Consider the following 14,345-nt stretch of genomic DNA (forward strand, 5'->3'; position numbering starts at 1 on the left):
TCCTCAGTACGTCTATATCTTATCTCGCTCTATCCGACAGCTTATCTTAGTTAATAGATTAATGTCAAACTAACCTGGGCCGCAAGTACATCATTGTGGGGATTGGTAGCTGGTTTGGTAGGTTCTTCTTGTTTCAGTTGCCTAAATACCATCTGTCAACAGAAACAAAACCACTGCCTAATTTTGCCAAACCGTATCATACACATGTGGGAGTCGCCAAGCTTTTGCACAACATAGAAAAATTTGAATACCTTAACAGCACCCGAGACTAAACTCGAGACATCTAGTGCGCTCCCTTCTTTAGCAAAAGCTGACCCAACAAGACCTAAAGCAAAATTTGCAAAATAATCACAACACTTTAAAATGCAGTACTTAAATGAACATAAAGCACGTACACTAAATCAATCGATTCAGCAAGTTCACAATCATTGCAAGTGCCATTAACATAGAAACTAAAACAAAAGCTTCTCCTCCCCTAATAAGAAATTTACATCAAAGGCAATTGAAAGATGTATTCAGACAAAAGCTAAAATTAGAATTAAATACGCCACGGATGAAACCACACTGAAAGATGAAAAGCCTTAAACTTTGAGCCAGTCAAAGGACACTGATGTTATGTACAGAAACCAAAGGGTTTAAGAAAAACCCTAACTTTTCATCCTCTAAAATTGCGATTACCCATCAAAACAAACTAGAGGAGAATTCGACAAGCGACCAAATTAGTCACTGATATAAAAGCACAGACCTGCACCGATGAGGAGGGTGAGCTTCCCGAGCGGAAGAGCCATGGCTAGATACGAGCTTATACGGCGAAGAACTAAGGTGGGAAACGAAGCGGCGTGAGAGAAGATCTAAGAGAGGAGGATTGGTAGAAGAGAGCTGTGGGAACGTACCGGCTGATACAGAGGCAGCTCTTGGGACGCCAATGAAGTGAGACAGAGAGGGATAGAGACGACGACGTGCGACTATATATATTGTTGTTCCCTTGAGATCGAGGCACAAAACAGAGCTACTCATACCAAACCGAAATTTCCGGTCAGATTCGGTTTAATGTGATACCCGATCCGATCATGTTAATTGGTCCATTTTTTTTAAATAAAAACAGAGAGAAAAAAAAAAAAAGGCCTGCAAGATCACTTGGTGGTATGTTGTGGATGAATAAAAATGCCCAAGTTCTCCAAATTTAGAGTGATCCATTCACCGAGACACTTGAGAACCAAAAAAAAAAAGTGAAGCTACCAAATAAAGGAAACACAAAAGATATAGCAAAGGAGAGATAAAAATGAAATCCTCTTCGAATGCATGTGTGTATGTCTCTAGCTAGCGCCCATAGTTAAGACATGCAAGATGAAGTTTATGCAATTAATCAAGAGATGTAATTGGAGACTCTAGCTAGGAGACATTAATTACAGTTTTGTAATTAAGAAGATAAGTAGGGACAAAAATCGTGAAGACAATAAAATGAGGTAGAAAAAAAAAACTCGAGTTTTTGAGGACTGTGGTGTGAGTTTACATGTATAGAGGATGTGAGATTAAACTGTGGAGTATTGCAAACCGAGACTTTTAGATCTTTTGTTTCTTCATTCACACGAAACTTTATAATTGTAAACTATTAATTACATATAGTTACTTCCTAGTTCCTAAGTTAAGTATATATGGTTCCATTTCATGTTATAACATTGTTATGAGACATGGGCGGTTTTTAAAGACCCGACATGTAAAAATGAAAATACAAAGACCACTTCTATTAAAGCTTCAGTGCTAGACTACTAGTGTATATGGCAATTTAATAGTTTTTTTTTATAAGACTTATGAGTAGTGTTTTGCGGCCCATTATTAGCATATTCGTTTTCTTACTATACGTACCGTTATACCATTAGGTAACCTGTTTCAATCTCTTTTCTAACAGCCTACATGTATCTAAATAAATCTATATATGCAAAATTTCTTCTCAAAAGGATGATTGTACATTGTAATTGGTTATCTCGGCCCCAACCTACTTAATTAAGGCCTAGTTTAGCATTCGTCAATATACGAACTTTGGCGTGAAATACTGAAATTGAGGAGCAACAGGATTACTCTCTTACTAACTCAAATCTTTAAAATAGTGGATCAAACATGTCAAAAACAAAGCTTCTTCCTTCCGAAATCTGAAACCGAAATTAACCAGCTTTGACACTCATCCAAAGCTAGTTCGGATGACTCTTCTCTTCTAGTGACTTATCCTTATCTTGGATAAGGCATCTAAAATTAATATGGTATAAAATTGTTTCGTCGCCTCTCTTTTGTTTCATTTTTTTTTTTTTGAAAGGTCTCCAGTCTATTCGAAGTTATGTATCCGTTTTAGAATCAACGAATACCATTTAATAAAAAGAGCAAACTTATTATAATCATTCGATCAGTTAAGTTATTTATTCTCACTATCTCGACTCCCCTACATAAATGACAATATATGTTATATAGTTTTTGTGCTTAGTTACATCATTATATATGTATATGAAATCTGTTGGTGTGTGTATATAAGAAATACACTAGTTCAAATAATAGATATATATATATATATATGCGTTAATTTGTAAATAACATTTCATTATTAGTTTAGGTTAGACATTATAAGGGTCCTTTGTATATATAAACGTATATGAACCAGTATTTTTCTTGCACGCTGAAAAGTGAAAACCTTTTAATGCATAATGACTATGAGTCTATGACAACAGTAACTTACTGTATATCGTAGAGGAAGGGTGAAAAAAAAGTAGAGAGACTGGTCCAAAAACTTAACCCCACTCAATAAACCCCAGACGTGACTTGTTTGACGATAACACCATCTTTCTATTTTGGGAAACGAGGTCCCCTTCCCATTACGTCTTGACATGGACCCTGTCCGTCTATATTTAGCAGATTAATCCAACGGTTCTTACTCCTTCTTCGACCCTTCACGACATCGGCTCAAAGCCGTCCGATTCCCATCTCACGTCGATGGACCACATCACCAGTACTTCGCAACTTAGCTGTCGTGTAGGATTTCACGTGGCATTTATTTGTTCTAGTTTGTAGTGCAACATTGCAAGTTGATATGGTCCCCCATCGATCACCGTCGTCGTCGTCTCTCTAGCTCACATCGAGATTCTTCTTTCTTTCCTACGTGTAATAGCATTTTTTATTTTGGGACTTCTCTATGACCGTTGGATCTCTCATCGATCTAGCCCCTAGTGGGACCTGTGTGTGCTCCAGGGCATATGATCCCAAAGCCAAAAGAGTATTTCCAAGTGCTTCTTTTTTTCTTATGCTTTAGAAGGAGATATTTATTCGGCCGTAGCTACTTTTACAATTCATATACCTTCAAGATCTCGTCTTATCACTAAAATTTAGTATGCTTTACTTCAACTTGTGACATTTTCCGAGTTAATTCGGTGTATCTAGCAATGGAGAGGACTAAAGCTAAGTAAAAGATATTTATGCCTATGATTCATTGTCAATATATAATGTAAGATAGATAAATAATATGGTAGCATGAAAAATTTATGTGTTCCGAACAATGAAAATATAGCAAGAATTAAAATGTATAAAACTATATTGCATATGTTGACAAAAAAAAAAAACTCTATTGCATAAAGTAGATGTCAATATAGGAGAATTCTATGTTGCTAAAAAAAATTACTCCTTACGTAGCGATAAAATGAATGATAAAATTGTATAAACAAAAACTATCTCACTTTTTATTTGATTCTTTTCAATTATTTCATTATATGTTACATTTTTTGTTTTCGTTTTGGATAAAAGTCTTAAAAGAGACTTAAAGAATGTTTTTATTTTCTTGAAATGTTTGACAATTGAAAGTTTTAAAAACTAAAAATAGTATATATCTCTGTTGGTCTCATACCTTGTAATTCACCACATATGTTATCAATGGGGGAAGATTTGAAAATTTTGGGGTATCAAAAAACGAAGGAAAGAGTACAAAAAGAGGAGGAAAATATAGAAGATATATGTTTTAACTTCATTGGTATGACATCAATAAATAAATAGTTGAATGTACTTTAGTTTCTCTTTTGGTTTAATGCACATCAAACTCTACCAATTGTCATCATCTTACATTGAAACTATACGACCAGATCTGATAAAGAAGTGAATTCGTACTTGCCTTCCTTTTCTTCTCATACGTACCCTTCTAACTATATTTGACTGTAAGTTATACTAATAAGTATTAGCCATACGTTTTATTTTTACCTAATGAAAACTAAAGGAAATCAAAAATATTATAATCTCGAACGAGTCCACATATAAAGACAAATAAATAGAACTGATCCTGCAGACTTGCTGAAAATGCTTTAACGATCAAGCGAGATAATCAAAAGATTCAGTGTGCAAATCAAAGAAACTAAAATGGTTTAAATATAACCAAACAGAATAATAATGCTATGTTTAGTTTTTCTAATTGAATCATACCTTTGTGTCCATCACCTACTTACCGGTCAAAATAAAGCAATTACGTCTGCAACCATAAAGCATATACTAAGAGTTTTGGTCAGACATGATCTCTAACATCGGACGAACCCTAAGATAACCAATATAAACCATCACTTATATTCAAAACTCTGTTTATTTTATCCATTTATGTTTATTTTCTTCTTCTATATATACTTTTTTTTTTCTGTGTGTGTAGTCGCGTCAAACTCTCTCACACCAAACTGGATTTTATCAACATGGTTTGTTTTATAAAGTGGATCATACTATAAACATTAATATATTTATATTAAGACCATATATACAAATTGGAAAACAAAAAGTATGTAGAACTATATACAAATTGGAAAACGATCGGAAAAAAAAAACAGATCTAGCAGTAAGAGAGATGTAGATATTATGAATCTAGCAGTAAAGAAGAATAAAAAAACATGAATGAATCACAAAAGACGGTGTTTTTACTTTACATTTTTCACCAATCACAAGGGGTAGTTCCGTAAGTTGGGAAATTCGTACGAGGCTTCACCTAGTTAAGGTTAGGTCACATGATTCCCTGAACTCGTTTATAAAAGCAACCAAAATAAATAAAAACAAAAAATCCAAAATTTTTAAAATGTAGAAGAAAAAAATCAGGTGGATTTATCAGACCCTACCATCCAGATGTCGACACGTGTCCGAACTCATTCATTGCCCTACTCTTTTCTGTTTAGGGTTGCCATCACTCATCACCCAAAGCCGCATCTCCACCGTCCATTTTTAGCTCTCATTTTCAACATCACTACTCTTATGAATCATACGATTTAATTATAAATATCTCTGTCTCTCTCAACATATTAAAACCATAATAATAATAATAATAATAATGGTTTTCATATGTTAGGGTTTATGTAGGATTTCCAGTTTTTTATAATTCGATGATCATCCTCCAGGTTAAAAAAAAAAAGCATTAAACTTTCTTTAATTTAAACTACTGGGCCAGAGGATCACATTACTCTAAACTATGGATTTGAAAATGAGAAACCACTAGCTCGATAGTGGAATTCAAAAAAAAATATTGTCTCCATTACTAATAATGTATAAACATAAAAATGCACCAAATTGCTAGGTTTGAAAAGAACTAAAGCACGGATAGAGTAATTAACATTTTTTTCAATTTGCAATATTTGAATAAATCCTATGAGGGTTCCTTTGGTACACAATAATTGGAGGGTATATAAATATAGTTGAGGGCTGAGAGAGAGAGTATATAGAAAGAGAATATTTCAAGTCATGAAGCTGACATGTTAATGTACTTGGAGAGAAGTGTTGTGAGATTTGTACAAATCTATATGTACACTTTAAAAAGAAATATAACATAGAGAACAAATATAAACAAAACAAAAAAGAGAGNGAGAGAGAGAGAGAGAGAGAGAGAGAGAGAGAGAGAGAGAGAGAGAGAGAGAGAGAGAGAGAGAGAGAGAGAGAGAGAGAGAGAGAGAGAGAGAAAGAGAGATATTTGGGTAGAGAGAAAGAAAAGAAAAGAGAGAGAGAATGGGAAGAGGGAGAGTAGAATTGAAGAGGATAGAGAACAAGATCAATAGGCAAGTGACGTTTGCAAAGAGAAGGAATGGTCTTTTGAAGAAAGCATACGAGCTTTCCGTTCTGTGTGATGCAGAGGTTGCTCTCATCATCTTCTCAAATAGAGGAAAGCTGTACGAGTTTTGCAGTAGTTCGAGGTATATATATATCTATCTACTTTTGTATCTATTACATACATATGTTATAACCAACATAAACAAATAAAAAAAGAAATGTGTGTTTTATGTATGTGTATGGGTCTTTCTGATGTGTTATGTCGTACGTGTTCTATCATCCTTTTTAAAGAAGCAAAGAGGAATTTTTTTTTTGGGATACCCAAATCTGTTTCATTTAAATTAAATTAAAAAAAAAGACTGCTTTTTTACATGTTTTTGTGTTTTCTGATGATTTCCACTTCTGTTTTCTTTCTATTTTTTTTTTCCTTACATCAAAGTTTTAATTCTTCTATTGCAGAATCCCCTAAGTTTTATTTGTTTGTCTATCCTTAGAAATTAATTATATATATAGGGGCTACTTAATATTATTTTATATGAGAAGCTAAGTGAGAACAACCATCGATCTGATATGAAAATTAGGGTTAATTTATCTGGTTAGTGATGATTTAAATTAATTATAGGGTTTCTCTCTTTTGATTTGTGGTCGTCCAATTCGATGAAATCACACAATTTTTTTAATGTCAGAAGTTCTTAAGGTCTTTCCAATTTTGGTTTCAAGTGATGCCAATGTCAAATTCATATCTCAAAGCTATCCATTGGATATATGTACTTGTGACTCATCTTTGAACTTTATTTTGAGATTATAGCCAAATAAGCTTATTGGGGACTTAAAGTTGTTAACTAATGAACTGAATTGTTGTTTTGTGTCGTAGCAGCATGCTTCGGACTCTTGAGAGGTACCAAAAATGTAACTATGGAGCACCAGAGCCCAATGTGCCTTCAAGAGAGGCCTTAGCAGTTGTACCCCTTCTCTTTCTTCTTTCTCTTCTAATCTTAATTATAATCATACTCATTTTCGACTTACTTAATTGTTCGGTCGAGATCCAATGATTAATGTTGTTTTGATACACTGCAGGAGCTAAGTAGTCAACAAGAGTATCTCAAGCTTAAGGAGCGTTATGACGCCTTACAAAGAACCCAAAGGTAACAACTAATTATAATTAATCAACTCCTTTAAGCTAGCTAGCTACTATATATGTACAGTCAAACTTGATGAGTTTTGAATCTTGAAATTATAGGAATCTACTGGGAGAAGATCTTGGGCCTCTAAGTTCAAAGGAGCTTGAGTCACTCGAGAGACAGCTTGATTCTTCCTTGAAGCAGATCCGAGCTCTCCGGGTACTATACCTTGTTTATCAGTTTCTCATATGATCTGTACACTAGTAATTAAGATATGCTATGTTAAAATATAATTGGGTTTAATTAATTCTGCAGACACAGTTTATGCTCGACCAGCTCAACGATCTTCAGAGTAAGGTAAATACTAATTACTCACATTAGCTCCTCATTAATTCCAAATCTAGTATATATAACCAAAAAAAAAAATCGCAGGAACGCATGCTGACTGAGACAAATAAAACTCTAAGACTAAGGGTAATTTAATATAATTATACACGTACTCGTCATTAATTAATTTGGTTAATAATGGTTTCAAGTAACGAAGCAAGTACTACTGTGTGTATGTGGCAGTTAGCTGATGGGTATCAAATGCCACTCCAACTGAACCCTAACCCAGAAGATCATGTTGATCTCTATGGTCGTCATCATCAACAACAACAACAACAACAACAGCACTCTCAAGCTTTCTTCCAGCCTTTGGAATGTGAACCCATTCTTCAGATCGGGTAATTGATCATTAACTTTATAACCAATTCTTAATTTGGTCTGCTTTGATTATTTATATAAGCTAGGTAGCATGGATCTTAATTAAACCAAGATTAATTAATATCGTAATGATTATGGATCGTAGGTATCAGGCGCAGCAAGATGGAATGGGAGCAGGACCAAGTGTGAATAATTACATGTTGGGTTGGTTACCTTATGATACCAACTCTATATGAATCTTTCTTAATAATTAATTGCTTTCTTCTTCTTTTTCTTTTTTTTTTTCTTTTTTTTGACATTTTAAGATGATCATGTTTCTTCTGATTTTATTACCTCTATCATGTTTTCGGTCTTGTGTGCATGTGTGTGTAATAATGTTTAATTATAAGCCCTTTCTATAATTCAATAATTTTGTCATCAGTTTTGCCCCCATTACTCCTAAACTCTCACACATAAATTTTTTTCTTTGTTTTGAGTTTGTTTTGAAGTATGCTTCCTCCTGCTCCAGATTCTTTTAGATCATCAACTCCCATTTTATGTTATGCGATGCTTTGTATATATAATTAACCACCATTAACCAGAAACAAGAAAAACTCACACTATCTAGCTAGTTGTTTTTTCAAAAAAAAAAAATATCTTGTTTATCAGATAACGATGAACTCACTGTAGGCCCATCTAATATCATTTTGGGCCATCTTTGTACTTTTGTATATGGCCTATGTAAGAAGACCTATATACTTCATGAAACCATCAAAATTTCACTATACCAAAATCAGGAAAATAAAGAAGAAAAAATATATATATAGTTAGAAAAAAGAAGAAGAAAATTTCTAAGAGTAGGCCTGGCTCATATATTGACTGGGTCCTATCCAAAATAATTTTAAGTTTGACTTTCTGGACACAAATGATATGATTAGTATTATTACCAATCCAATCCACAAAAATAATTTGATGTACAAATCAATAAATTCGAATGATAACTTGATGTCTAACTTGCATGTTGTTCAATGATTCATCATCTTGTAACTTGATCATAATAGTATCTTCAACTTGGAATTGGCAAAAAGAAAGGATTAGTGAAGATAAATAATGAATTATTGAAATGTCAATCATCTATATATACCTTAATAAATATCTTCACTCTATAATTTCTAATTAGTCATATCACAAATCCAAGTAGCCTGAATTGAAAACCCCAGAGATACAAGACAGTTTCATTTTTCCTAAAAGCCTTTTTTATTATTTCATTAAAATACATCAAATTCAAAACTTATACAAAAAAAAGTCAAATAAATAACCAAACCCCAAAAAAAAAAAAAAACTAAATATTCAGAAAAAGAAAAGGGGCAAAACAAGAAAACGACAGCTCTGGTATGATTGGAACAAAATTTAATTACTTGTAAGTTACAGATAAGAAAGAATGGTGTAGAGAAAGAAAGAAGATAAGAGAAAAGACCCCAACTCTCTCACGCCGCGTCATTACTGAGACACCTATACTTACTCGCCATATCCCATCGCGTATCCACAACGCGTCTTCCTTTTTGTTTTTTTACTTCGTCCCTTTGCTTTTTCCGTTATCCAAAACAACAACAACAACAACACACGATTCACGACGCTTCTGCCTTTGCATTTTTTTTTTTTTTTTCACAAAATTCAAGGAAGAACTTTTGCATAAATTTCAGTCCTTTTTTTTATCTCTGTGTGTGTGTAAGAGAGATTGTTTAGTTATCGTGTTTTGTAAGGCAATCTCCATTAACAGCACACCTTCTTCTTCTTCCTTCTACCCAATCAATTCTGCCGGCTGTTTTGTTTTCTTTTATCTCCTCGCCTCGGTTTTAGCAAAACACCCTTCTTTTTTTAGTTATCTTCTTCCTCAAGCAAATTCTTTCTGTGATCCTTTTTTGGAGATTAAACAAAAAAAAAAGTTGGGATTTTTTTCCATTCTTGTTCTTGTTCTTGTGGTTGTGATGATGAGAAGGGGGGAGCGAGATCAGCAGCAATCTAGGGTTTTTTACGATCTATCTTCTCTTGTTTTGAATCTTCTCCGTTCACCTCCTATGCCTATCTCTTTCCCCGACGATCAGTTCTCCGATCCGTCTCCTAGAATTCGTCCTCGTCCTCCTCATACCTCTTCGCATCATCGTTTCTCGTCGTCGTCTCCTTCCTTGACCCATATATCACCGTCTGGGTTCGCGTCTTTGCTGCTTGGTATATCTGTGGCTCTTATGCTTTGTGGATCTGTTACTTTCTTCATCGGCTTTCTTTTGTTGCCTTGGGTTCTCGCTCTTATCATGGTTTTCTATGTCGCTGGGATCGTCTCCGCCATTTCCATGGTTGGGAGGTCCATTCTCTGTTACGTCTTGACGCCTCCTTCTCCCTCCTCCGGAAAGGAGATTTCTGGTAATTAATTTTTTAGCCTTAAATTTATCACAATTTGTGTCGGATCTGTTTAAATTTCATCCAAAGTTTGTTTCTTGATCATCTTTATATGTTTCCCACTGGGTTTTAGTTAGAAATGGAGGTTTGAATTAGGGTTTTCTTGAAAAGCAACAAGGCAAATTGCGGTTTTTCAAAATTTAAGAACACATATGTTATGTTCTGTTTTGACTGAAATGATCTTGTTCTTTGTTTCATCTTTTGGATTATGATAGTGTTTTGTATTGTGCCCATCTTACTACATTTTCACCTTTCTTTTCGTTCGTGTGCTTGATTTCTCCTTGTGAAACTAAACCTAGCAGATTCATCTTCTTCTTGCAATAACGTTTAATTTTGACATATGATTGGCAGAATGGAAGCTGTTGTGAAGTGACAAACCAAACAAAAAGAAACAGAGAGAGGCAGGACAAAAAAAAACAAAGAAGAAGAAGGGGATTGATTATATAACCTTATATATCCAATAGAGAGTTTCTATATGTTCTTTATCTTGTATTTTGGGAGGTTGGGGGAAAATCATGTGGATATTGGGTTGGAGTTTTATAATTTTACTTATCAAAAAGAATTTTCTATTTTACTTTTAGAGATAGAGAAGGCTTCTGATATTTGTGTGTTCTTAATGGATATGGGGTTCTTTTTATGTAACATTATTTCTTAAAGCATACAAAGATTTTAGGATTTCTACTGCCTCCTTTTTTTTTTTTTTTGCTTGTTTATGAGACAGTCCCATATCTGTTGGTGATCTCCTTTAAATCTTCTTGTTCATCCAATGATCCAACCAATATCTGCATCTGTCCTCGAAAGATACTTCTTTTTTGTTGCATAGTCTTCATCTTATATAGGATTTCCAACATTTATAGATCTTGCAGCTAGATGATTGGTTTTGGTTCTCTACCATGTCAAATTGAAAGTTGATTGATGAACTGAGGAATGGATTACTTTTTTTTGGCAGAGGTTTATTGGAAGCAGAAAGAGTACTAGATTGTCTTTGCATTCTTTCTCTATTAACTCTCTGTTATTGTAAACTCTTTTTGTGTGTGTGCGTGCGTGCGTGGGTGTGAATCCCAAAAAGAACGAATCTGAGGTGCAAAGTTGAGTATCTTTACTGAACTAAATAATAACTGAGACATCACTACATTATTACATGTTGAATAAGTATTTAAATGTCCTACGCTATTGCGCATCTCAATATATATCTATTTCTTTGGTAGTGGAGGTGCCGTGCCGTCAATAGATGTCACGTGTCCTGTCCCGACTTACGTTGTCATCAATACAAAACAAAAGGGTCCCAAAACAAAAGAGACTCTCTCTACCTAAAAATAAAATAGAACTGTAAGCAACAAACAAACATCGTCTTTGGAGATAGGCGAGAGAGCGGCGGAGAGTTTAAGAGGAGAAGAAGGGTTTTTTTCGTCTGTGAAATGGAGTCGAGTGACGATGTGGAGACTCTGAGCAAAGCCATCGAGAAGCTTCTTGATGAGAAGAGGAAGAGAGAAGCTTCTGGTGACTCATTTATCGAAGACGACGACGATCAGCTTTTGCTCTCTCGGCTTATCTCTCAGGTACTTCTTCGTTTCTTTCCTCCCACAGATCTCTTTTTCTCCTTTCTTGATTTATCTGATATGTTTGTGCCCAATCAACTTTTCTGGGTATAAAGATTGAATCATATGACTATTTGAGAATATACTCTTATTATACCAACGAATCGTGTGTAATTCGCTCCGGTGTGATGAGTGAGTGCTTTGATTGAAATATGATTGGTCTGAATATCTTACTCGTGAATCAGACAGATACAACTTGTTTGTCTTTTGTTGTAAGCCTATCACCACAAGCTCCAATTTGTTAGGGTTGGATCAGTAAAATGAAGATTTAATTATTAGTACGTCTCCCCCATATTCTTATTTATTTGAACTCCGGTCCTGGCAATGTGTAACACTGAACGTATATCCTGGTGTTAGTTTCTGTTCCATGTCCTGTTTTGGGATGAGTTGATGACCTATTCCCATTTCAGGGCTGATGCTAATTTTTGTTTGTAACTTAGTTGGAATCACCGAGGATGAAGGGAAAAACTCATGGGACAGCCAAAGAAGAAGAGGAAGAAAAAGAACAGTCTCCAGTTTCTTCACCATCCAAAGGAAAACACGAGGGGAAGAGACATTTGGAAGAGAGTATAGAAGAATTAGCTAAAGACATCAAGAAGGTTCAGAGGCAGAACAAAATTACCCATATACTGATCTCGGCTATGATCATCCTGACATTGACTTGGCAGCTCTCTGAGTACTCGATGATTTTCATGTTGAAAGATAGGATTAGCCACCCAGTCAGATCCATCGGGGGTATGCTTAATGGGATGTTCAAAGGTAAGATACGTCCACTCAAGAACCCACTCACGGGGACTTCCACTTCCAAGGATCAAAACAACCATGGGAATGGAAGAGACAGTGGACCTCATGTTCAAGTGCCCGAGCTGTTGCGAGAATTTGGTTTCGATGACGATGACGAATAATAATAGCTTTCGTTTGTGATTCTACAATAGAATTGTTATCTGGGAACAAGGTCACCCTCACTATTTTCTTACTTTTCAATATAGGTAGTCTACTTTGTACGGTCGTCGTGATGGAAAAGAAAAGCATAGTAGTTTGATCATATGAAAAAGGGTTTCAAAAGGGAACCATATTCAAAATAAACATTTGTTTTATCCTTAAAAGTACTTACTAAATCATGGATCAATGCCCGAAAACAAATAGAGTAATCTCAACCAAAGTAACAAAGGAGCTCCATTGATTTAAAATTAAAAAACAGACAGCAAACCACGAGAAAATAAGCTTCATGTTCCAAATCTAAAACCAACTCAGACCTCAAATTTCCATCAGTCTTCTTTTTGACTTGTCATAATGGTGAATATACCCCTTGCACCAGATCCCTCAGGCATAGTTCAACCTGAATATATCATTGAACACGTAGTAGGTTCCCTGATTCGATATCAAATGGAACATCTGTGCACAAAAGACAAGTATGTCAGGAACCAGGCAAAATCCAAACAACAAACTATGCTACTTTTATACAAGAATCAATGCGTGATTCGCAATATGAGAGATGCATATATGAGCTCAAGTTGATATGAATTCATCCGACTTAGCTCGATACATAGATTCCACTAGTGTGATGGCCAACAAAAGATGATAACAAAAACACAATCACACAGGGTAGTACCTTAAAATTAAAGAACTAAGAAGAGGCAATGATACAAACATAATATCTTGCTTCCTATAGAACAAATCTAGTAAACAGCCTTCAAAGTTCAAAAAATCCAAAAACAAAGTCTACAGCAGATGATACACACACCACAAGCAACACAGAACTACGTATATAGAATTGAGACATTTTAATCTTAATGCGGTATATCAAAGACTACAAGATCACATATACAAATAGTTGAGAAAAAACACTATTCCGATGCTACATTCACGAAGCAGAAGGAGAGTGGAAATCTAAAATGCCAGAAAGAGATGACTGAAGATAACATGTACACAAAACCTTTAACCTACACACGGATCTATCACTAAATGCATCAAAGAGGGTACAAAATTGCGAGACAATTCCAGATCGTTTAAGCTTTTATTGACCTAACTAACAGGCATATATATAAATCAATCAAAAGAAAAGCACAATTTAAAACCCTAAGACCCTACCGTACATGATCGCGAAACAAGGGGGGAAACAATAAAAAAAAAATCCAAGTGATAAAGAGAAATTGAAGGGGGGGGAAACCTGGCTGAACTTGAGAGCGTGCTGTTCGCCAGCGAGCTGAAGGTTACCGGAGACAAAGACGAGCATACCGCCGGCGGGACCAGAAGGCTGACAATCGACGGTGGTGATGTTGTGCTTACACTGATTGAAAGGGAGGCTGGTGAGCTTAGCGACGATGTTCTGAGAGCCCTGGATCTTCTGGCCTTCGAAGGTCAACATGGATCCTTCTTGGTACAGAGAAACCAAACCTGGACGATTCCCATCGAAGGTCGAGTAGTAGTGCTCAACGAAAGCCTT

General features: G+C 35.2%; 5 protein-coding genes across 8 annotated transcripts in view; 3 read left to right on the top strand and 2 right to left on the bottom strand.

Annotated features, from left to right (window-relative positions):
* LOC104741336 overlaps nt 1-958 on the bottom strand; it is a 4,133-nt gene extending 3,175 nt beyond the window's left edge. The window contains exons 1-4 of the mRNA XM_019235859.1: nt 894-958; nt 746-817; nt 252-325; nt 75-152 (exon numbers count right to left, since the gene is read on the bottom strand). Coding sequence (XP_019091404.1) covers nt 75-152; nt 252-325; nt 746-788 — 195 coding nt within the window. The 5' untranslated portion in view covers nt 789-817; nt 894-958. The remainder of the gene's footprint in view (nt 1-74; nt 153-251; nt 326-745; nt 818-893) is intronic.
* LOC104776775 (developmental protein SEPALLATA 3) lies at nt 5,938-8,285 on the top strand. 4 transcript variants are annotated; one of them, XM_010462178.1, is made up of 8 exons: nt 5,938-6,182; nt 6,914-7,001; nt 7,117-7,184; nt 7,280-7,379; nt 7,476-7,517; nt 7,593-7,634; nt 7,731-7,885; nt 8,011-8,285. In XM_010462178.1, exons 1-8 carry the CDS (start codon nt 5,998-6,000, stop codon nt 8,099-8,101), a joined length of 771 nt encoding a protein of 256 aa, XP_010460480.1. In that variant the 5' UTR covers nt 5,938-5,997; the 3' UTR covers nt 8,102-8,285. The 4 variants fall into 4 exon arrangements, with proteins under 4 accessions (XP_010460480.1, XP_010460481.1, XP_010460482.1 ...); XM_010462179.1 differs by having other exon boundaries at nt 6,914-6,998; XM_010462180.1 differs by having other exon boundaries at nt 6,917-7,001.
* LOC104741339 lies at nt 9,350-10,982 on the top strand. Its single transcript, XM_010462182.2, has 2 exons — nt 9,350-10,265; nt 10,653-10,982. Exons 1-2 carry the CDS (start codon nt 9,833-9,835, stop codon nt 10,667-10,669), a joined length of 450 nt encoding a protein of 149 aa, XP_010460484.1. The 5' UTR covers nt 9,350-9,832; the 3' UTR covers nt 10,670-10,982.
* Nucleotides 11,567-12,996, top strand: LOC104741340. The gene is made up of 2 exons (XM_010462183.1): nt 11,567-11,860; nt 12,340-12,996. Exons 1-2 carry the CDS (start codon nt 11,720-11,722, stop codon nt 12,802-12,804), a joined length of 606 nt encoding a protein of 201 aa, XP_010460485.1. The 5' UTR covers nt 11,567-11,719; the 3' UTR covers nt 12,805-12,996.
* The window catches only part of LOC104743556 (nuclear transport factor 2-like), a 5,763-nt gene continuing 4,364 nt past the window's right edge, over nt 12,947-14,345 (bottom strand). Inside the window, exons 2-3 of the mRNA XM_019236186.1 lie at nt 14,070-14,342; nt 12,947-13,294 (exon numbers count right to left, since the gene is read on the bottom strand). Of these exons, the coding sequence (XP_019091731.1) occupies nt 13,223-13,294; nt 14,070-14,342 (345 nt within the window). The 3' untranslated portion in view covers nt 12,947-13,222. The remainder of the gene's footprint in view (nt 13,295-14,069; nt 14,343-14,345) is intronic.

The sequence above is a fragment of the Camelina sativa genome, chromosome 14 (assembly GCF_000633955.1).
Source record: "Camelina sativa cultivar DH55 chromosome 14, Cs, whole genome shotgun sequence".
NCBI lineage: Eukaryota > Viridiplantae > Streptophyta > Magnoliopsida > Brassicales > Brassicaceae > Camelina > Camelina sativa.

What these genes read in the sequence shown, in the direction of transcription:
- LOC104776775 (XM_010462178.1), top strand. Translation starts at nt 5,998, where the DNA reads ATGGGAAGAGGGAGAGTAGAATTGAAGAGGATAGAGAACAAGATCAAT. An exon ending in GCCTTACAAAGAACCCAAAG is followed by an intron (nt 7,185 to 7,279) that starts GTAACAACTAAT and finishes TTGAAATTATAG; the next exon opens with GAATCTACTGGGAGAAGATC. An exon ending in TCAACGATCTTCAGAGTAAG is followed by an intron (nt 7,518 to 7,592) that starts GTAAATACTAAT and finishes AAAAAATCGCAG; the next exon opens with GAACGCATGCTGACTGAGAC.
- LOC104741339 (XM_010462182.2), top strand. Translation starts at nt 9,833, where the DNA reads ATGATGAGAAGGGGGGAGCGAGATCAGCAGCAATCTAGGGTTTTTTAC.
- LOC104741340 (XM_010462183.1), top strand. Translation starts at nt 11,720, where the DNA reads ATGGAGTCGAGTGACGATGTGGAGACTCTGAGCAAAGCCATCGAGAAG. An exon ending in TCTCTCGGCTTATCTCTCAG is followed by an intron (nt 11,861 to 12,339) that starts GTACTTCTTCGT and finishes TTTGTAACTTAG; the next exon opens with TTGGAATCACCGAGGATGAA.